A 24,131-nucleotide genomic window follows, 5' to 3' on the forward strand; every position below is an offset into this window, starting at 1 on the left:
CACGTGGCTAAACACTTCCTGTTTCCTTAAATAACGTAACCATTCGGCGAACGGTCCGGACACTTGGGATGATGTCGTCCAGGATACCGAGCAGCATACATAGCAAACTCCCGTTAGGCGTTTTGATCACAATAGCCATTCATCAACGCGATATCGACCTTTTCCGAAATTGGTAAACGGTCCATTTTAACACGGGTAATGTATCACGAAGCAAATACCTTCCGCACTGGCGGAATGTTACGTGATACCACGTACTTGCACGTTTGTGACTATTACAGCGCCATCTATCACAAAGCGAAAAAAGTGTTCCAATTAAAATATTCATATTTCTTTACGTGCTACACGAATATGTAATAAAAATGGGTGTTCCTATTTAAAAAAGCGCAGTTGATATCCGTTTGACCTATGGCAGCGCCATCTAGCGGGCCAACCATAGCGCCAATTGGTTTCCCCATTCAAGCTAGACGAGTTTCGCTCTGTGTAGTTTTTTCGTTTGATGCTTATTTCGTGAGATATTTGGCCCGGTCACTATCAATGGACCATCCTGTATAGTACCTCCATATTTTCCATTCATACACAACCTCTCGCTCTACGAAAATTGTGACCCAATAACTCGAAAAATCAACAAGCTCACAGCAATACTTATAGAAAGAAATAGGAGTAATCCCCTCAATTGCAGTCCCATTATCGCTGGAGTCGATTTTCAGTAGGGTTTTGGAATATATACTGTGTCCGAACAGTATGAATTACCTCGAAGAAAGCCGTCTATTGACATACGGTCTGCACGAATTCATATAATATCGTTCTTTTGAATCACAACCAGCTGTTTATCACACAAAGTAATGAGTTATAGACTGGTCATGTTAAACTGATTCTGTATTTCTAGACTTCCAGAAGGATTTTGACACCGTTCCTCACAAGCGACTGCTAATAAGTTGCGTGTCTATAGTGTAATGGATCACTTATGCTACTGGATTGATGATTTCCTGTCGGAAAGGTCACAGTTCATAGTAACTGACGGGAAATCATGGAGCGAATCATAGTTAATATCTAGCGTTCCTCAAGGAAGTACTATAGGTCCCTGCTGTTCCTGATCTATAAATACAGTTTGGAGACAATCTGAGCAGATGATGCTGTTAATTACCGTTTTGTAAAGTCATCAGAAGATCAAAAGCACTTGCAAAATGTTCTCCGTAAAATATCAGTATGGTGCGGAAAGTGGCAATTGACACTAAATAGTGAAAAAGTTTGAGATCATCGACATGGGTGCTATAAAAACACCGTTAAAATTTGGTTACACGTTAAATCACACAAATCTAAAGGCTCTCAATTCTACTAAATACTTAGGGATACCAATTACGAACAATTTAAATTGGAATGATCACATACATAATGTTGTGGGCAAGGCAAAACAAAGACTACGTTTTATTGACAGACCACTTAGGAGTTGCAACAGGTCAACTAAAGAGGCTGCCTTCATTACGCTGGTCCGTCCTGTTAGAATATGCTGTGCGGTGTGGGATCCACATCAGGTGGAACTGACGGAGGACAACGAAAAAGCTCAAAGAAGGGCAGTCCGTTTTGTATTCTCGCGAAACAGGGAAGACAGTTGTCACGTTATGATAAGCGGGTTGAGTTGGCATTTTTCGGTGCGGCGAGAAGTTTTCACGAAGTTTCAGTCACCAACTTTCTCATCCGAATGCGAAAATACAGGGCTATTACAAATGATTGAAGCGATTTCATAAATTCACTGTAGCTCCATTCATTGACATATGGTCACTACACACTACAGATACGTAGAAAAACTCATAAAGTTTTGTTCGGCTGAAGCCGCACTTCAGGTTTCTGCCGCCAGAGCGCTCGAGAGCGCAGTGAGACAAAATGGCGACAGGAGCCGAGAAAGCGTATGTCGTGCTTGAAATGCACTCACATCAGTCAGTCATAACATTGCAACGACTCTTCAGGACGAAGTTCAACAAAGATCCACCAACTGCTAACTCCATTCGCCGATGGTACGCGCAGTTTAAAGCTTCTGGGTGCCTCTGTAAGGGGAAATCAACGGGTCCGTCTGCAGCGAGCGAAGAATCGGTTGAACGCGTGCGGGCAATTTTCACGCGTAGCCCGCGGAAAATTGGCTCATGCCAGAACTGGAGACCGACAGCGCCGACTTCATCTTTCAACAGGATGGTGCTCCACCGCACTTCCATCATGATGTTCGGCATTTCTTAAACAGGAGATTGGAAATCCGATGGATCGGTCGCGGTGGGGATCATGATCAGCAATTCATGTCATGGCCTCCACGCTCTCCCGACTTAACCCCATGCGATTTCTTTCTGTGGGGTTATGTGAAAGATTCAGTGTTTAAACCTCCTCTACCAAGAAACGTGCCAGAACTGCGTGCTCGCATGAACGATGCTTTCGAACTCATTGATGGGGACATGCTGCGCCGAGTGTGGGAGGAACTTGATTATCGGCTTGATGTCTGCCGAATCACTAAAGGGGCACATATCGAACATTTGTGAATGCCTAAAAAAACTTTTTGAGTTTTTGTATGTGTGTGCAAAGCATTGTGAAAATATCTCAAATAATAAAGTTATTGTAGAGCTGTGATATCGCTTCAATCATTTGTAATAACCCTGTATTTTATTGACAGCCGCCTCCACAAGCAGAAATGATCATCGTAATAAAATAAAGAGAAATCGAAAGATTTAAATATCCGTGTTTTCTGCGTGCTGTTCGGGTGTGGAATGGAACAGAAATATTCCGTAGGTGGTCCGATGAACGCTTTGCCAGGCACTTAAATGTGAATTGCAGAGCAATCAACTTAGACGTAGATGTAGGCTAAAACTTTCGGTAGTTTAAGAATTCGGTGGGAATATTATAAAGAGTACTTCTTGAAACTGGAAGAATGAGAAGATAATCGTGAAACGCTCACATTCTCGACATTTTGAATCAGCTTTCAGCGTCAAGTCTTCATTTATAACAGACGGTTGCCCACTTTTCACTTCATCTTAACGATCGTTATGTATCTCTGTAACCCATTTTCGTATCATTCATAGCTTCAATTGCACGACAACCATCTTGCATCTGGTGTGTGATGAATTAGTTTCTACGCATTTATTGTTGTAAAATCGAAATGTGACCTTAGAAGTGTGGTATCACGTAAGGTTTTCGCGATATTTAGGTTTATTTTTTTACAATTTTGGTTGATTTCTTTTATTTTCCATTCGTACTTTGCTTTCCCCGCAAGATAGGTGCTTTGAGAGGAGAACAGCAAGTTGTCGATAAACTCTCCCCGCCTGTATTTTGTCCCCTGATGCTCTCAGATTTTCAAACAGTGTATTCCAATCATCACTTTGTTTGTCAATCTACTAATAGTACAAACGTTGGTTTGCATTTCCTTACCTTCTAAGATAATCCATATGGTCAGTATAGCCCCCTGTGTTCCAGTTTTTCTTCTCTTTCTCGAAGTAGTATGAATTAATATGTACTGCAACAATCACCTGTTACTAATATTTCATTATTACTAACAAGTTACTGGTGCAGTATTTGTCATAAAAAATCTACATTGCATTCTCAGCCCCCAAGAAACAACATCCATATAACATGAATATATTCAAGTTCTAACAGTTTTTCCATTCTGCTGTATATATTTTGTGTAAGTATTATGCAACCATGATTTTTTAAATTAATTGTTGACTCGATTTCGCATCAGCGAGCACTTTCCTATTTTCGAATTGGAATATTTTCATTTTTGTCTTGTTAGAGTATCTCAAACTTTCTCACCATAGTGGGTTCTTCCACCTGCTTCCAATCTTTGTACAGGTGCATGTTTTAACGTACTATAATAAAAAATACTCAGGAGGATGCATAATTTTCCATCACTTTTATTAATAAAATACTCTCATATTTACATCTGTTATATATAACGCCTTCTTTACTGGAAAACTGATACATCGGCACGGACTCTGATAATACACATTACTCTTACAACAAAACATTTTTAGTAGCATGGCAACAAGAAACGTGAGTACTTCAATATTCTTCGCCGGCTTGGTAGCCTTACCAGATGGGATTTTTTTAAATTTATTGCCTTTCGAAACGTGTCCAAACAGTCATCTCATCACAGGAAATGTTGAAATTAAATTTGTTTTGACAATTCACGGTAGAACTTATTTCAATTCGTACCCTGGTACGAAGTTACACAGGATTAACAAAGGACTGATTCGACATAAAACGAAATTTTCAATCAGAGAATACTAAAACGAGTAAACAACACGAAAATGGAACGTAGGAAACACAGTGGTGGTATTCTATGCAAATCCTACTGGTAAAATAATAAAAATGATAAATTTCCGTTGGTACGCATTGAGACCGTAAAATGTCCTTTGTATGTTTTGTGAAAATTGTTTAAAAAGCTGCGGATGGAGAATTCAGTATTTTTGCAGGCCTGTAAGTGCCATCTAGACGGAACAGGAGAACAGTTTCCAAGAACAAGAGTTGTGTATTATAGCCACATGTGTAGATACACCAGTATTCAGAACTTACATTAGGAGGTACATAGTGACGTACATTTAGAGGTTGAGCGTTCCAAATTTTACTGAGTAGCACATAGGAAAATAGTCAGTTAACTGAGCTTTGGTCTTTCCCTGGCACTGTAAGTACCAAGAGCATCAGATTAGACCAAGGGCCCGAAGATTCCTTGCAAGGATGTTTATGTGATAAACTTTTGATACCTGTGATCCGCAGTCACGTAGAACTTTATAAAAGACATCATATTTACGCCAGTGGCTGTAACACTTTCTTTATTTCACTATTGCAATTACGGCCTTAGGCCATTATCAAGTGAAGACGTTAGCCCATTTTTGGTTGACATGGCCTAATAGCCATAACATCTTCACTTGATAATGGCCTAAGGCCGACATTGCAGTAGTGAAATGAAGTAAGTGTTACAGTCACTGGCGTAAATGTGATGTCTTTTATAAACTTTATGTGATACGTGTTTCGAGGGCATTGTAGAAATATATGATCGTGAACTTCCTCCTCTCCGCAATCACAGAGAGTGGTTGCGCTCACGTTGAGCCAACAAAGGTATTTATTGAACTCCCAGTGATTAAATTAAAAAAAAATATCGTGTGACTAGGGCCTCCCGTCGGGTAGACCGTTCGCCAGGTGCAAGTCTTTCGATTTGACGCCACTTCGGTGTCTTGCGCATCGATGGGGATGAAATGATGAGGTTTAGGACAACAGAACACCCGGTCCCTGAGCGGAGAAAATCTCCGACCCAGCCGGGAATCGAACCCGGGCCCTTAGGATTGACAGTCTGTCACGCTAACCACTTTTTTTATTTTTTTTTAATTGGTGTGTTTTGATCGCTGCGGACGTCGCAAGACATCGTGTTCAAGTTCGGTGGTTGATCGTTCCACTCAGTTTTTTATTAGAGACGCCAACCGGCTCTCTGACCGTACCACTCAGCTACCGGGGGCGGACGTGATTAAATTTCAACCATGCTGTAACTACCGTGAAGTTCCTTCATGTCTTATTATACCAACATGGGATTGATAAATACTTACTACGTCCATTTCCGGATCTGTACCTTCTAAGTAATTAAAAGGAAACAGCCCTCGGTCACTAATTTTTAACGAATTAACCCGGTTTCGACACCGCTAGGAGTGTCTTCCTCAGAATTTAAACCAAATAATGGTCTATAACATGGTCACAGAATTATGACTAAAAACGTATGATACAAATTATAAGTAAGTTTACAACCTGGACCACGCAAGTAACGAGCAGCCCATAGTGGCTCGCCATCACAGTTTTTTTTATCTTAAATATCTTTGTGACTAATGCCCTTTTGGCATATTTATTATTTTATAAATGACATATAAGTACTGCCAGTCTTTCACGATAATTCCGTACTTATAGTGGGGTACCCGTGGTCTAGGGGTAGCGTCTTTGATTCATAATCAAAACGTCTTCGGTCCCGTGTTCGATCCCCGCCACTGCCTAAATTTGCCCGCATCTCGTGGTCGTGCGGTAGCGTTCTCGCTTCCCACGCTCGGGTTCCCGGGTTCGATTCCCGGCGGGGTCAGGGATTTTCTCTGCCTCGTGATGGCTGGGTGTTGTGTGCTGTCCTTAGGTTAGTTAGGTTTAAGTAGTTCTAAGTTCTAGGGGACTGATGACCATAGATGTTAAGTCCCATAGTGCTCAGAGCCGTTTGAACCATTTTTGAACCGTACATATAATTTGTATCATACGTTTTTAGTCATAAGTCTGTGACCATGTTATAGACCATTCTTTGGTTTAAATTCTGAGGAAGACATTCCTATCAGTGTCGCAACCCGGTTAATTCGTTAAAAATTAGTAACCGAGGGCTGTTTTCTTTTGATTGTAACTGTTCACGGTCTCTGAACGTGCAGCCGCGTACAAAATTTTGTAATGTAGAATACTCATTCGGGAAAGATCGAAACAGTGTAGAGCGTCTTCAAGAAATTTCACCCACTGTGCAGATGTATTTAAGGCGACATGTCTGACAGTCTTTTCGTGGATGATGACAACACTGCATCGTCGAGCAGTCCTGGCCGAGCCTCCAGCGACTGCCGCGGTGACAGTTCAGCGGTCAGGTCCGCTCCAGGCTGCGACCAGCCGACGCTGCCTAGAGACGTGGTCCCCTTACGTGGCTGACACGGTGGTCCCTATGCGACGCTGGTGTAGCGGGGTGGTGCCGTCGGCGTCAGAGTCATGCCGCCCGCGTCGCAGAAGGTCCCCTGGGCAGGGGTGGACACCCCCGTGGGCACCGTGCAGTAGCCGTTGCCCGCAGCTGGGCGAACTCCACACTCGCCGCGCTGCTGGTCCAGCTCCAGGCTGTAGCTGTGCACCATCAGCCAGAAGTACACCATCAGCCCTGGAACACCGCGGAAACGGAGCCACCGCGTCAGTTTACCTCCCCCAGGGCTGCTGTCTGTGCAGATCTGTGTAAGGGACATCTGCACTGCTGGTCATTAAATTCCAACCCCACAAAGTGTAGCAAATAAAGTAAATTCACTTATTTCCATCTACAGATTAGTTAGAAGAATACGTGAGTGTGTTTGTACCGGAGATGGGTAGTTCGCGAACGAACGGGTGCAAAGGAATGGTTCACCAAGATGAACGAAAGGACCGAGGAACGAATTCCAAGGAACGATCGGTTCAAGTTCACTTCGGTCGCGGCGGTCTACTTATACGAGGGCAGTTCAATAAGTAATGCAACACATTTTTTTTCTGAAACAGGGGTTGTTTTATTCAGCATTCAAATACACCAGGTTATTCCCCAATCTTTTAGCTACACAACACTATTTTTCAACGTAATCTCCATTCAATGCTACGGCCTTACACCACCTTGAAATGAGGGCCTGTATGCCTGCACGGTACCATTCCACTGGTCGATGTCGGAGCCAACGTCGTACTGCATCAATAACTTCTTCATCATCCGCGTAGTGCCTCCCACGGATTGCGTCCTTCATTGGGCCAAACATATGGAAATCCGACGGTGCGCGATCGGGGCTGTAGGGTTCATGAGGAAGAACAGTCCACTGAAGTTTTGTGAGCTCCTCTCGGGTGCGAAGACTTGTGTGAGGTCTTGCGTTGTCATGAAGAAGGAGAAGTTCGTTCAGATTTTTGTGCCTACGAACACGCTGAAGTCGTTTCTTCAATTTCTGAAGAGTAGCACAATACACTTCAGAGTTGATCGTTTGACCATGGGGAAGGACATCGAACAGAATAACCCCTTCAGCGTCCCAGAAGACTGTAACCGTGACTTTACCGGCTGAGGGTATGGCTTTAAACTTTTTCTTGGTAGGGGAAAGGGTGTGGCGCCACTCCATTGATTGCCGTTTTGTTTCAGGTTCGAAGTGATGAACCCATGTTTCATCGCCTGTAACAATCTTTGACAAGAAATTGTCACCCTCAGCCACATGACGAGCAAGCAATTCCGCACAGATGGTTCTCCTTTGCTCTTTATGGTGTTCGGTTAGACAACGAGGGACCCAGCGGGAACAAACCTTTGAATATCCCAACTGGTGAACAATTGTGACAGCACTACCAACAGAGATGCCAAGTTGAGCACTGAGTTGTTTGATGGTGATCCGTCGATCATCTCGAGCGAGTGTGTTCGCACGCTCCGCCATTGCAGGAGTCACAGCTGTGCACGGCCGGCCCACACGCGGGAGATCAGACAGTCTTGCTTCACCTTGCGGCGATGATGACACACGCTTTGCCCAACGACTCACCGTGCTTTTGTCCACTACCAGATCACCGTAGACATTCTGCAAGCGCCTATGAATAACTGAGATGCCCTGGTTTTCCGCCAAAAGAAACTCGATCACTGCCCGTTGTTTGCAACGCACATCCGTTACAGACGCCATTTTAACAGCTCCGTACAGCGCTGCCACCTGTCGGAAGTCAATGAAACTATACGAGACGAAGTGGGAATGTTTGAAAATATTCCACAAGAAATTTCCGGTTTTTTCAACCAAAATTGGCCGAGAAAAAAAATGTGTTGCATTACTTATTGAACTGCCCTCGTAGTTCCCGGGAACGAGGAACGATCGGTTCATAGTTTACTTCTGTCGTGGCGGTCACTTGGGCAGTTCTCGTTCCAGCCTCGGTCGCGTGCTCGTCTCAGTCTCGGTCTCCCTCGGCCGCACTCGTCGTTCTTCGCATGACCACCTGTCTCAGTTCCACTGCCGACTGCTCCTACTTAGTTCAGTATCCAGTTGTTCGTTTCGTTCACTGCGCTCGCCCATTTTACACGTGTTCCAAATTGTTGTTGTACTTGCTCTGGCTATTCAGCGTCCACGACCGGTAATCAGAAAGTATTTTATGGTTACGTAAACTACATAAAAATTACGTTGTATGTAATAGGTACGTCTTTTCAGGGAACAAAAGTGCATGTCAGCTCACTTCATTATATCGATGAACAGCAGAAGACATACCTATAACAAGGCAAGTTTTTTTGTTACTCATATATTTTTTGGTTTCATCGACTTGATTTAGCAACTAACTTTCAATCATTTGCTTAATTTTTAGTGTAAGAAAATTCATATAAAACGATTTTCGTGTATCTTTCATATACAAAACATTACATTTAGGAAGGCTCTTATTATTTTTATGTTCGGTTGTTTCCAATTTGCATTACCTGCTAGTTTGGTTTCTTTGAAAAAATAAAAAGTGGATTGTGGGTCATTTTGTCTCAGTAGGAAAAGCGGTGCCTCTCCATTTGAAAAGACTAAGATTGCCATAAAATCGTATTTACTTATTGTCTCAAAAACATTTGTTCAGAAGGAGCTTTCAAACCAAAAACTTTATTACTGCGAACTTTATTATTATTATTATTGCTGCATTAACTTTAATAATGCAACATAGAAACCTAATTTTTACTAAGCATGTCACGCAAGTATGACGAGAAAACTACATTTTATTTTATGCTTCCATAAACTCTCTACTCGGCTACGAACTTAGAGACAACGTGAAGTATTTATAGGGTGTAAACGATTATTGTTTACAACGTAGCATAGCTAAGTAGTGGAAGTCTAAACGAAGAATTTTATACAAGACACTTGTGGTCTATTAAGTTGGGAAACACCCACCAACAGGTTTACAAAGACTACATGAGCTATAGCCCATGCGCGTGGCGTGAGATTTTCATGTTCTCTTCTCCAGCCCTCTACACATCGCCATCGATTGTTTCGTAATTGTTGTTTGCATTAGCTTGTTATTTCTTCACTGCCTAATTATTACATGTTTGTCTGTTTGTTGTATCTGCTCGTAACGGGCAACACATCGTCCGTAATTGGCGAGCAGTCTGTACTTGGCGCCGGATTTCTGTGCGCCACCCTATATTATTTCCCTCCGATCAGCCACACAAGGCTACAGTTGGCTAAACGAGAGGTTCTGCAGAATCACAGAAATTACTTCTGAAAGTGTGTAAGAATTCTGTAATGAATAAAAACTCTATACTCCAAGGGGGAGGCAAGTGCCTCCTCTTGGTGTCCTCCATCCTTCAGCCACCTACACTACTAGTTTTCAGTTTTTCATAAGAACCATATACCAAGCACAAATGAACGGTGAACGAGTAAAAATGAATGGTTCCCAAAAAAGAACGATCAGCAGTGAACTAGTTCCCAAGGATGAACGAGTTTGCCCATCTCTAGTTTATACGAGGGGCGTCCAATAAGTCAGTGCTCTGACAGGTTTGAAACGGCCCACCACGAACTCCTCTCCTGGGCCAATCTTTTCATCTGAGCAGCACTTGCAACTTACGTCCTCAATTATTTGCTTCGTGTATTCCAATCTCTGCCATTTGTACATGGCCAGGGAAGGGGGAAGGAGGTTACTGCAACCGGCTTACGACGACAATGTCGAACGGTCAGGATTGAGCTGCCGTGAAATGACAGAACAGGAACTTAGATAAAATAAAGAGAATATATTTCAGGTGGGAATTTAAGGAGATGGGACGTGGATAAACTGAAAGAACCAGAGGTTGTACAAAGTTTCAGGGAGACCATAAGGGAACAATTGACAGGAATGCGGGAAAGAAATACAGTAGAAGGAGAATGGGTAGCTTTGAGGAATGAAATAGTGAAGGCAGCAGAGGATCAAGTAGGTAAAAAGATGAGGGCTAATAGAAATCCTTGGGTAACAGAAGAGGTACTGAATTTAATTGATGAAAGGAGAAAATACAAAAATGCAGTAAGTGAAGCAGGCAAAAAGGAATACAAACGTCTCAAAAATGAGATCGACAGGAAGTGCAAAATGGCTAAGCATGGATGGCTAGAGGACAAATGTAAGAAGGATAAAGAGGCTTATCTCACGAGGGGTAAGATAGATACTGCCTACAGGAAAATTAAAGAGACCTTTGGAGAAAAGAGAAACACTTGCATGAATATCAAGAGCTCAGATGGAAACCCTGTTCTAAGCAAAGAAGGGAAAGCAGAAAGGTGGAAGGAGTATATAGAGGGTCTATACAAGGGCGGTGTTCTTGAGGACAATATCATGGAAATGGAAGAGGATGTAGATGAAGATGAAATGGGAGATACGATACTGCGTGAAGAGTTTGACAGAGCACTGAAAGACCTGAGTTGAAACAAGGCCCCGGGAGTAGACAACATTCCATTAGAACTAATGACAGCCTTGGGAGACCCAGTCCTGACAAAACTCTACCATGTGGTGAGCTAGATGTATGAGACAGGCGAAATTCCCTCAGACTTCAAGAATAATATAATAATTCCAATCCCAAAGAAAGCAGGTGTTGACAGATGTGAAAATTACCGAACTATCAGTTTAATAAGTGACAGCTGCAAAATACTAACGCGAATTCCTTACAGACAAATGGAAAAACTGGTAGAAGCGGACCTCGGAGAAGATCAGTTTAAATTCGGTAGAAATATGGGAACACGTGAAGCAATACTGACCCTGCGACTTATCTTAGAAGCTATATTAAGGAAAGGCAGACCTACGTTTCTAGCATTTGTAGACTTAGAGAAAGGTTTTGACGATGTTGACTGTAATACTCTCTTTCAAATTCTGAAGGTGGCAGGGCTAAAATACAGGGAGGGAAAGGCTATTTACAATTTGTACAGAAATCAGATGGCAGTTATAATAGTCGAGGGACATGAAAGGGAAGCAGTTGTTGGGAATGGAGTGAGACAGGGTTGTAGCCTCTCCCCGATGCTATTCAATCTGTATATTGAGCAAGCAGTAAAGGAAATAAAAGAAAAGTTCGGAGTAACTATTAAAATCCACGGAGAAGAAATAAAAACTTCGAGGTTCGCCGATGACATTGTAATTCTGTCAGAAACAGCAGAGGACTTGGAAGAGCAGTCGAACGGAATGGACAGTGTCTTGAAAGGAGGGTATAATATGAACATCAACAAAAGGAAAACAAGGATAATGGAATGTCGAATTAAGTCGAGTGATGCTGAGGGAATTAGATTAGGAAATGAGACACTTAAAGTAGTAAAGGAGTTCTGCTATTTGGGGAGCAAAATAACTGATGATGGTCGAAGTAGAGAGGATATAAAATGTAGACTGGCAATGGCAAGGAAAGCGTTTCTGAAGAAGAGAAATTTGTCAACATCGAATATAGATTTAAGTGTCAGAAAGTCGTTTCTGAAAGTATTTGTATGGAGTGTAGCCATATATGGAAGTGAAACATGGACGATAAATAATTTAGACAAGAAGTGAATAGAAGCTTTCGAAATGTGGTGCTACAGAAGAATGCTGAAGATTAGATGGGTAGATCACATAACTAATGAGGAGGTATTGAATAGAATTGGGGAGAAGAGGAGTTTGTGGCACAACTTGACTAAAGGAGGGATCGGTTGGTAGGACATGTTTTGAGGCATCAAGGATCACCAATTTAGTACGGGAGGGCAGCGTGGAGGGTAAAAATCGTAGAGGGAGACCAAGAGATGAATACACTAAGCAGATTCAGAAGGATGTAGGCTGCAGTAGGCACTGGGAGATGAAGAAGCTTGCACGGGATAGAGTAGCATGGAGAGCTGCCTCAAACCAGTCTCAGGAGTGAAGACCACAACAACAACATATTTCAGTGTACGGAACACAAAGGGCGCGCCTACGATCGGAAATTACCTGGTTTATTCCAGTCTACGAGGTCGAAAAACTAAATAAGCGGGAATCGGAAGGGGAGGCAGTTCATATTAATAGATGTCGGGTCGGTTGCCGGTCGTGAAACGCAGAGTCGGAGGCTCTGCCCCCCCCCCCTTCCCCCCCCCCCCCTCCCCAATAAAAGAAGTATGTTCTGCTCGAGGTATAGATTAAAAGAGAATAAAGCAACTGCGTTCTGCACTGCAGAACTGCCGGGCGTCCACATACGTGACTCACGCACGCTATTAGCTAAAACCTATGGCGTGAGGTGGCTAGCAGTTTCAGCAGAGAGATCAACGCGTCTCTTGTTAGCAGCTTCAACTGGACAGAACTGCCTCGGCTCTAAATGGTTCAAATGGCTCTGAACACTATGGGACTCAACTTCTGAGGTCATGAGTCCCCTAGAACTGAGAACCAGTTAAACCTAACTAACCTAAGCACATCACACACTTCCATGCCCGAGGCAGGATTCGAACCTGCGACCGTAGCGGTCTCGCGGTTCCAGACTGCAGCGCCTAGAACCGCACGGCCACTTCGGCCGGCTCGTCTCTGAAAGACAGGCAACTTGTGTGACGTAGGCACAGCCGAAGTTCCCCTGGGAGAAAGATCTGACGGGGCCTTTGAAATAAATTTTTTAAACCAATTCCCTAAAATATTCTTTGACTGGTTGCCACCATGTACTTTACCCTTCAGTTGTTACCCTCTGCAGCTCCCTCTAGTACCAACGAAGTTATTCATTGATGTTTTAACAGATGTGATATCATCCCCTCCCTCTTTCTTGTCAGTGTTTTCCATATATTACTTTCCTCCCCTGTTCTATAGAGAACTTCCTCATTCCTTACCTCATCGCCGGCCGTTGTGGCCGTGCGGTTCTAGGCGTTTCAGTCTGGAACCGCGTGACCGCTACGGTCGCAGGTTCGAATCCTGATTCTGGCATGGATGTGTGTGATGTCCTTAGGTTAGTTAGGTTTAAGTAGTTCTAAGTTCTAGGGGACTGATGACCACAGATGTTAAGTCCCATAGTGCTCAGAGCCATTTGAACCATTTGAACCTTACCTTATCAGTGCACCTAATTTTCAACATTCTTCTGTAGCACCACATCTCAAATACTTCGATTCTCTTCTGCTTCGTTTTTCCACAGTCCATATTTCACTACCATACAATGCTGAGCCCCGATCATACATTCTCAGAAACTTATTCTTCAGATTAAGACGTATGTTTGACACCAGCAGACTTCTCTTGGCCAAAAATGCCCTCTTTCACATTCTGGGCTGTTTTTTATGTTCTCGTTACTCAATCTGTCGTAGGTTATTTTGCCACCTAGGAGATTTTCACTCTGCAGCGGAGTGGGCGCTGATATGAAATTTCCTTGCAGATTAAAACTGTGTGCCGGACCGAGACTCGAACTCCGTACCTTTGCCTTCCGCGGGCAAGTGCTCTACCATCTGAGCTACCGAAGCTTTAAAGGCAATGGTCCCGAGCTCGAGTCTCGGTCCAGCACACATTTTAATCTGCCAGGAAGTTTCAGAAAGTCTTAACCTCATCTACTTCGTGATCATCAGTTCTGATGTTAAGATTCTCGTTGCTCTCATCTCTGCTACTTCTCATTACTTTCGTCTCTTCCGTGTTTACTCTAAATCCATATTATATGCTCGTTAGATTGTACGTTCCATTCAGTACATCCTGTAACTCTTCTTCACTTTCACTGAGGACAGGAATGTTATCAGTGGGTCTTAACATTGACGTCTTTCCGTCTTGAATTTTAATCCCACTCTTGAACCTCTCTTTTATTTCTATCATTGCTTCTTCGTCGTTTAGATTGAACACCAGGGGTGAAGGACTACATCCATGCCTTACACTCTTTTTAATTCGAGACGTCGTTCTTGGTCTTCTAGTCTTAGTGTTCCTTTTTGGTTCTTGCACATACTGTGTGTTAATTGTCTTTCCCTGTAGCTCATCCGTAATTTTCTCAGAATTTCGAACATCTTTCACCATTTTACATTGTCAAAAATTTTTGCCAAATCGACAAATCCGCTAAACGCCTCTTGATTTCTCTTCAGTCTTGCTTCCATTATCAACTGCAACGTCAGATGCGACTCTCTGGCGCCTTTACCTTTCCTAGAGCCAAACTGACCGCCATCTAACAGATCTTCGGTTTACCTTTCTATGTGTTGTGTACATAGTTCCGCGTAGTCAGTGCGTACACAACTTTCCCACTAGAGCGCGCCCCGCTAAGCACAACAGCGCAGGAGCAGCGCTCGTCCATCTCCGCACTACGAGATGGCGCTGCCATAGAGACGGACCAAATTCTGCTTCCGCCGATCCGCGTATTGATATGTAACGCAGCCAATGAGATTTCTGCTGGCGTAGAACCTTTTCTCCTCACGGATCACACGCGCGCAGTTATACCTGAACGCGCGAGGTATTATAACGAGTGTACAGACGTCAGATTAGTCATTCTGCATTAGTCTGTACCAGTCTATAGTCAAGTTTCAGTCTGCGCCTAATAAGATTATCATATTCCTGTACATAGCCATGAAGAGAAATGTATGACACTTTGTCAAGTATCAGAGATACGTGAGAATAAGATTAACGTACCAAGACCAAAGGAACTTCAGATTGTCAATTGTAAACAGTATCCAGAATCAAGTTAAGTAATTTCTATGCTTTTTATTATTTTAATAAATGTGTGTGAAAAGTAATCAAGTTCTGTTTAAAGTTGGTCACCGTCAATCTGCTACTCTAAGCATGCAAGTGGCATTTCTATCGTCTGACCTAACGGCAGAAAATAAACGCGCCACGATAAGACCACGAGACATATTGCTGACACTCGCCTACTTTGTTAGGGCGACAAGTCAAATAATCTGATGGTGTGTGTACCGAAGGTCTTACAGCACGCACACCACACTATGACTAACGGAATACGAGGAATAAGCCCCGGAAAAGACCCGTTTTTATGCGCGTCGCTTTGGAACATATTGGCAGCGTGTGTTGACGCGTGAGTACCGATCTTCCGCTGAGGTGCAATGGAAATGGTGCTGTGTCGCTAGCTGGCGGTCGCGTTGCTCACCTGCGTGCAGTAGGATGCCGGCGGCGGTGGCGAAGGCGTGGTGTGGAGTAGGACTGAGGAGGAACAAGACTGGGACGCTCAAGACGGCGGTCACCACCCCGAGTGCGTACACCACGCCGTACGCCGCCATCCAGCCTTGAAGCAAGTTGCGCCGTTTCCGCAGCGGAGACTTAACCTGCGATGCACAATCACTGTGTTAGTGGCGTGGGTGGGTGGTGAGATGGAGGGGGGCGGAGATGGGGGGGGGGGGTTAAATTTGTGTAAGGCAGCTGATGGAAGAGGTGAAGAGTGAGGTGAATCAAAAGCAAAGTCCCGTTCCGTTGTAGCATTATTCTTTATGTTCTGTAATATACCAATGACATAAAAGTTTAACAACGTGATAGAGGACAGGCGGAGGTATTTCCGGTTTATCAGAAGAGTTCTGGCGTCATGTTACGTCACCTTCAGTTCAAGTTCTCTCCTTTACAGACACTGGATCGCAGACTCGAACTTCGCCTGAAGATGACGACTAGGAAATCCGTCGAAACGTTGCGACCACACGACGCCACGACCCCCCTCAGAATCAGAGGACATTTCGTCTATAGAGGGTGTTACGAAAAGGTACGGCCAAACTTTCAGGAATCATTCCTCACACACAAAGAAAGAAAATATGTTATGTGGACATGTGTCCGGAAACGCTTACTTTCCATGTTAGACATCATTTTATTACTTCTCTTCAAATCCCATTAATCATGGAATGGAAACACACAGCAACAGAACGTACCAGCGTGACTTCAAACACTTTGTTACAGGAAATGTTCAAAATGTCCTCCGTTAGCGAGGATACATGCATCCACCCTCCATCGCATGCAATCCCTGATGCGCTGATGCAGCCCTGGTGAATGGCGTATTGTATCACAGCCGTCCACAATACGAGCACGAAGAGTCTCGGGGTTGCGTAGACAAGAGCTTTCAAATGCCCCCATCAATGAAAGTCAAGAGGGTTGAGGTCAGGAGCGCGTGGAGGCCATGGAATTGGTCCGCCTTTACCAATCCATCGATCACCGAATCTTTTGTTGAGAGGCGTACGAACACTTCGACTGAAATGTGCAGGAGCTCCATCGTGCGTGAACCACATGTTGTGTCGTACTTGTAAAGGCACATGTGCTAGCAGCACAGATAAGAGTATCCCGTATGAAATCATGATAACGTGCTCCATTGAGCGTAGGTGGAAGAACATGGGGCCCAATCAAGACATCACCAACAAAGCCTGCCCAAACGTTCACAGAAAATCTATGTTGATGACGTGATTGCACAATTGCGTGCGGATTCTCGTCAGCCCACACATGCTGATTGTGAAAATTTACAATTTGATCACGTTGGAATGAAGCCTCATCCTTAAAGAGAACATTTGCACTGAAATGAGGATTGACACATTGTCGGATGAACCATTCGCAGAAGTGTACCCGTGGAGGCCAATCAGCTGCTGATAGTGCCTGCACACGCTGTACATGGTACGGAAACAACTGGTTCTCCGGTAGCACTCTCCATACAGTGACGTGGTCAACGTTACCTTGTACAGCAGCAACTTCTCTGGCGCTGACATTAGGGTTATCGTCAACTGCACGAAGAATTGCCTCGTCCATTGCAGGTGTCCTCGTCGTTCTAGGTCTTCCCCAGTCGTGAGTCATAGGCTGGAATGTTCCGTGCTCCCAAAGACGCCGATCAATTGCTTCGAACGTGTTCCTGTCGGGACACCTTCGTTCTGAAAATCTGTCTCCATACAAAGGTACTGCGCCACGGCTATTGCCCCGTGCTAATCCATACATCAAATGGGCATCTGCCAACTATGCATTTGTAAACATTGCACTGACTGCAAAACCACATTCGTGATGAACGCTAACCTGTTGATGCTACGTACTGATGTGCTTGATGCTAGTACTGTAGAGCAATGAGTCGCATGTCAACACAAGCACCGAAGTCAACATTACCTTCCTTCAATTGGGCCAACTGACGGTGAATCGAGGAAGTACAGTACACACTGACGAAACTAAAATGAGCTCTAACATGGAAATGAAGCTTTTCCGGACACATGTCCACACAACATCTTTTCTTTATTTGTGTGTGAGGAATGTTTCCTGAAAGTTTGGCCGTGCCTTTTTGCAACATCGTATATATAATTGTAATTGCATAGTTATAAAGCATGTTTTACCAGGAAACGTTACATATACATCAACTGCTGATTTGTACAAGATAGCCTTCATTCTATTGATGTCTGCACCACATCTAACCTATTCAAAGGCTATATTCTACAGAACACAAGCCAATGAGTCTCTCTGCCTTTTTCCTTTTTATTGTGGACAGATCACTTGGTAGCGTATTCTATATCTTGAGCTACGGAGCACGTTTCACTAAGGCGATTAGTTTATTATGAATCTACACTCCTGGAAATTGAAATAAGAACACCGTGAATTCATTGTCCCAGGAAGGGGAAACTTTATTGACACATTTCTGGGGTCAGATACATCACATGATCACACTGACAGAACCACAGGCGCATAGACACAGGCAACAGAGCATGCACAATGTCGGCACTAGTACAGTGTATATCCACCTTTCGCAGCAATGCAGGCTGCTATTCTGCCATGGAGACGATCGTAGAGATGCTGGATGTAGTCCTGTGGAACGGCTTGCCATGCCATTTCCACCTGGCGCCTCAGTTGGACCAGCGTTCGTGCTGGACGTGCAGACCGCGTGAGACGACGCTTCATCCAGTCCCAAACATGCTCAATGGGGGACAGCCCCGGAGATCTTGCTGGCCAGGGTAGTTGACTTACACCTTCTAGAGCACGTTGGGTGGCACGGGATACATGCGGACGTGCATTGTCCTGTTGGAACAGCAAGTTCCCTTGCCGGTCTAGGAATGGTAGAACGATGGGTTCGATGACGGTTTGGATGTACCGTGCACTATTCAGTGTCCCCTCGACGATCACCAGTGGTGTACGGCCAGTGTAGGAGATCGCTCCCCACACCATGATGCCGGGTGTTGGCCCTGTGTGCCTCGGACGTATGCAGCCCTGATTGTGGCGCTCACCTGCACGGCGCCAAACACGCATACGACCATCATTGGCACCGAGGCAGAAGCGACTCTCATCGCTGAAGACGACACGTCTCCATTCGTCCCTCCATTCACGCCTGTCGCGACACCACTGGAGGCGGGCTGCACGATGTTGGGGCGTGAGCGGAAGACGGCCTAACGGTGTGCGGGACCGTAGCCCAGCTTCATGGAGACGGTTGCGAATGGTCCTCGCCGATACCCCAGGAGCAACAGTGTCCCTAATTTGCTGGGAAGTGGCGGTGCGGTCCCCTACGGCACTGCGTAGGATCCTACGGTCTTGGCGTGCATCCCTGCGTCGCTGCGGTCCGGTCCCAGGTCGACGGGCACGTGCACCTTCCGCCGACCACTGGCGACAACATCGATGTACTGTGGAGACCTCACGCCCCCGTGTTGAGCAATTCGGCGGTACGTCCACCCGGCCTCCCGCATGCCCACTATACGCCCTCGCTCAAAGTCCGTCAACTGCACATACGGTTCACGTCCACGCTGTCGCGGCATGCTACCAGTGTTAAAGACTGCGATGGGGCTCCGTATGCCACGGCAAACTGGCTGACACTGACGGCGGCGGTGCACAAATGCTGCGCAGCTAGCGCCATTCGACGGCCAACACCGCGGTTCCTGGCGTGTCCGCTGTGCCGTGCGTGTGATCATTGCTTGTACAGCCCTCTCGCAGTGTCCGGAGCAAGTATGGTGGGTCTGACACACCAGTGTCAATGTGTTCTTTTTTCCATTTCCAGGAGTGTATTACCCATTCATTGGTATACACAGCTCAGTCCTGTCAGTGCACACACTACCGAAAAACTGTGAACTCCAGCATAATGTGGAATGCCTGTGAGGCGGGAAAACTCATGGAATACCTTTTTGCCCGGCACAGTGCAGGAACTCGACGTGACATGGACTCGACAAGACGTTGGAAGTCCTTGGCAGAAATACTGAGCCATGCTGCCTGTATAAAAAAAAAGCACTCCGTCTTCAGGCCACGAGTGGCCTACCTGGACCATCCGACCGCCGTGTCATCCTCATGGAGGATGCGGATAGGAGGGGCGTGGGGTCAGCACACCGCTATCCCGGTCGTTATGATGGCATTCTTAATCGGAGCCGCTACTATTCGGTCGAGTAGCTCCTCAATTGGCATCACGAAGCTGAGTGCACCCCGAAAAATGGCGACAGCGCATGGCGGTCTGGATGGTCATCCATCCAAGTGCCGACCACGCCCGACAGCGCTTAACTTCGGTGATCGCACGGCAACCGGTGTATCCACTGCGGCAAGGCCGTTGCATTGCTGCCTCTATAGCCGTCCATAATTGCAAAAATATTGCAGGTGCAGGATTTTGTAGGCAAACTGACTTCTCGATTATGTCACATATATGTTCAAACAGATCCATGTCGAGAGATCCGGGTGGCCAGATCAAAAAAATGCTTCAAATGGCTCTAAGCACTACGGGACAACATCTGAGGTCTACAGTCCCCTAGACTTAGAACTACTTAAATCTAACTAACCTAAGGACATCACACACATACATGCCCGAGGCAGGATTCGAACCTGCGACCGTAGCAGTCGCACGGTTCCGGCCTGAAACACCTACAACCGCTCGGCCACAGCGGCCGTCGTGGCCAGATCATTCGCTGAAATTATCCACAATGTTCTTCAAACTGATCGCGAACAATAGTGGGCCGGTGACACGGCACATAGTCATCCCTAAAAATTCCATCGTTTCTTGGAAACATGAAGTCCCTGAATGGCTACACTTGATCTCGAAGTAGCCGAACATAACCATTTCCAGGTCAATGGTCGCTTTAGTTGGACCATAGGACCCAGGACATTCCAAGTAAAGACAGGCAACACCATTGTGGACCATCTCCATCTTGCACAGTGCATTGCAAACGACTTGCGTTCATGGCTTCGTGGGGCCTGCATCACACTCGAACCTACCACCAGCTCTTACCGACCGAAGTCAGTATTCATCTGAAGGGGCCACGGTTTTCCAATCATCTCGGATACAACCGATATGGTCACAAGCTCTGGAAAGGCGCCGCAGGCGTTGTGCCCTTAGCAAAGGCACGTTTGCTGCCCATTAAGGCCAAATTTCGCCGCACTGTACTAAAGGATGCGTTCGTCATACGCCCCCGTTCAGGCAGTGTTGCTTGTCTGCTAGCACTGACAAATCTAAGTTTCTGCTCACGGTTGTTATGTGAAGGCCTTCGGCCACTGCGTTGTCTGTCGTGACAGGTATTGCCTGAAATTTTGTATTCTAGGCGCGCTCTTGAGATTTGGTTCTCGGAATATTGAATTTCTCCAACGATTTCCGAAATGGTATGTTCCGTGCACCTAGCTCCAACCATCATTCTCCGCTCAGAGTCAGTTAATTCCCGTCGTCCGGCCATAATTTTATCGGAAACCTTTTCACATGAATCGTCTGAGTTCAAATGACAGCTGCGCCAATGGTCTACGCTTTTATACTTTGTGTATGCAATGCTACTGCCATCTGTATACCTCTATATCGCTGTCCCATGGTCTTTGTCACCTCAGTTTATATAAAACAACAAAATCCAGTAGACAGGGTATGAAATATATCTTATTTAATACCATGCTTAGACATTTAATCGACTTCCGGTTACGTTTAAGGCATAGTATGGAAGCAAGACAATTTAAATATTTCGTCAGGTACAAGATCCAGACATCATTGCTGTATCAGTTTCAGTCAAGTTTAGTTGGAGTGAGACGGAATGTAAACGCCGCTAAATCGAGGGCTATATAGGATGACTGAGAAAATGTTCTGGTTCATGCATATGCAATGAGATTTTATAGGAAGCTACAGACGATTAAGAATCATTCTTCATCAAATAGTGTTTTTCAAACAAACGATCGCGATAATAAGTTACTATTTATTACACGTTCCCAATAATTGTTAAAACGTTGCCGCGCGGGATTAGCCGAGCGGTCTGAGGCGCTGCAGTCATGGACTGTGCGGCTGGCCCCGGCTGAGGTTCGAGTCCTCCCTTGGGCATGGGTGTGTGTTTGTCCTTAGGATAATTTAGGTTAAGTAGTGTGTAAGCTTAGGGACTGATGACCTTAGCAGTTAAATCCCACAAGATTTGGCACACATTTGAACATTTTGTTAAAACCTTTTCCTTCAGTTGTTCATTACGTATTAGTAGTGGTTAAAAAAGTATTGAAACTCGTTGACTTCAGGAGAAGCTAATTTTCAGACTCATAGAAATATAGTTTTCATGTTTAATTTAGCTTTCAGTAAACATTAGAACTTGTTGTTCCATTGTTATTTTATACTTTGCTTGTGTCCATTGAACATTTTGTAAAATTCCTGGACAGTTTATAAATTTCCTAGAAAAACTATTACAGAAAAATTAAGTTACATACCTCGCCGAAAAGTTATAGGCGTTCAGTATATTGTCCAGTTAGTCTATATAATGCCTGAATTTGACACTTTGCTGGTAACACAGATACCAAATTTTAAAAAATATCTCTAAGAAAGTATCCGAAGGTTACCTATATATATATATATATATATATAATATTATTATTTACCTTGCGAGCCTTACATTTTTCATTTTACGCTTTATCAAACTGTTTTGATGCAGCCCACTAGAGTTTCTCTAATACAGAAAGTACAACACTTTGATTCTCATATTTACTACTTTAGAGAACACCACAGCACAACAGCAAATATATGTATTTGACTATTTCATTTCGACAACCGTGCTGAAGCAGCTGAAGATGAAGCCATGTACAGCTTCAAAATTGACTGCAAGTAAAGTAGACAAAGGACAAGGCTGAATGAAATATCAACATGAAAAAGCACAGGCGGCCCCAAACAAGATAATTTACAACTCAAGTCCTCATTATCCAGCGTCAGCCAAGCACCAAATACACAGCATTTGCCTTAGTCAGTGGGAAAGTTAGGGCTGGACGGTGGTAGGGGATTGGAAGCCCGCTCCTCATGGCAGCCAGTAGTGTAGGCAGTGGCGTGTACTCACGTCAGTGGCTCCTTTCACCAGCATGAAGTCGAGGAGAACACCCAAGCCCGACAGCGCGATGCCCACCGCCGCCAACCAGAACCAAGCTGCAACCACACAACCACTCTTTGCTTACACAATTCTCTGCATAAATCCTGACAAATGTCACGATATTAATACGTGACCACAAAAACTGAAGAACCTATTTTTAATATTAATTTACAAGGGGACCAGTAATACTTATACAGGGTGATTCAAAAAGAATACCACAACTTTAAAAATGTGTATTTAATGAAAGAAACATAATATAACCTTCTGTTATACATCATTACAAAGAGTATTTAAAAAGGTTTTTTTTTCACTCAAAAACAAGTTCAGAGATGTTCAATATGGCCCCCTCCAGACACTCGAGCAATATCAACCCGATACTCCAACTCGTTCCACACTCTCTGTAGCATATCAGGCGTAGCAGTTTGGATAGCTGCTGTTATTTCTCGTTTCAAATCATCAATGGTGGCTGGGAGAGGTGGCCGAAACACCATATCCTTAACATACCCCCATAAGAAAAAATCGCAGGGGGTAAGATCAGGGCTTCTTGGAGGCCAGTGATGAAGTGCTCTGTCACGGGCTGCCTGGCGGCCGACCCATCGCCTCGGGTAGTTGACGTTCAGGTAGTTACGGACAGATAAGTGCCAATGTGGTGGCGCTCCATCCTGCTGAAATATGAATTGTTGTGCTTCTTGTTCGAGCTGAGGGAACAGCCAATTCTCTAACATCTCCAGATACTGTAGTCCAGTTACAGTAGCACCTTCGAAGAAAAAGGGACCAAAAACTTTATTGGCTGAAATGGTACAGAAAACGTTCACCTTAGGCGAGTCACGTTCATACTGAGTTGTTTAATACACCACCTATCAGGAGGTTTAACACCATACTTCGTTCGAAATGCACGCTGAACAATTGTCGTCGATTCACTTCTGGCGTACTCAGTAACACAAAAAGCTTTCTGTTGAGCGGTCGCCATCTTAGCATCAACTGACGCTGATGCCTAGTCAACAGCGCCTCAAGCGAACAAATGTACAACTAAATGAAACTTTATAGCTCCCTTAATTCGCCGACAGATAGTGCTTAGCTCTGCCTTTTGTCGTTGCAGAGTTTTAAATTCCTAAAGTTGTGGTATTCTTTTTGAATCACCCTGTATAATTCGAAAGGTACGTTTGCCATAGCTGTACACAAAGAAGAAAAATAACGTGTTTATATAGCTGTTAAGAGTGGTAAAAAGGAAGTGGAAGCTTGTACATTCATAACACTGATGTTAATGTATCACGCAATGAAATCTCCAATATC

At 44.5% G+C, this 24,131-nt stretch overlaps 1 protein-coding gene across 1 annotated transcript in view; it reads right to left on the minus strand.

Moving 5' to 3' along the window:
* Positions 1 to 6,239: 6,239 nt before the first annotated feature.
* LOC126106759 (uncharacterized) overlaps positions 6,240 to 24,131 on the minus strand; it is a 46,676-nt gene continuing 28,784 nt past the window's right edge. The window contains exons 4-6 of the mRNA XM_049913132.1: positions 22,809 to 22,894; positions 15,716 to 15,890; positions 6,240 to 6,904 (exon numbers count right to left, since the gene is read on the minus strand). Coding sequence (XP_049769089.1) covers positions 6,696 to 6,904; positions 15,716 to 15,890; positions 22,809 to 22,894 — 470 coding nt within the window. The 3' untranslated portion in view covers positions 6,240 to 6,695. The remainder of the gene's footprint in view (positions 6,905 to 15,715; positions 15,891 to 22,808; positions 22,895 to 24,131) is intronic.

This window comes from Schistocerca cancellata, chromosome 10, assembly GCF_023864275.1.
Source record: "Schistocerca cancellata isolate TAMUIC-IGC-003103 chromosome 10, iqSchCanc2.1, whole genome shotgun sequence".
Taxonomy (NCBI): Eukaryota; Metazoa; Arthropoda; class Insecta; order Orthoptera; family Acrididae; genus Schistocerca; species Schistocerca cancellata.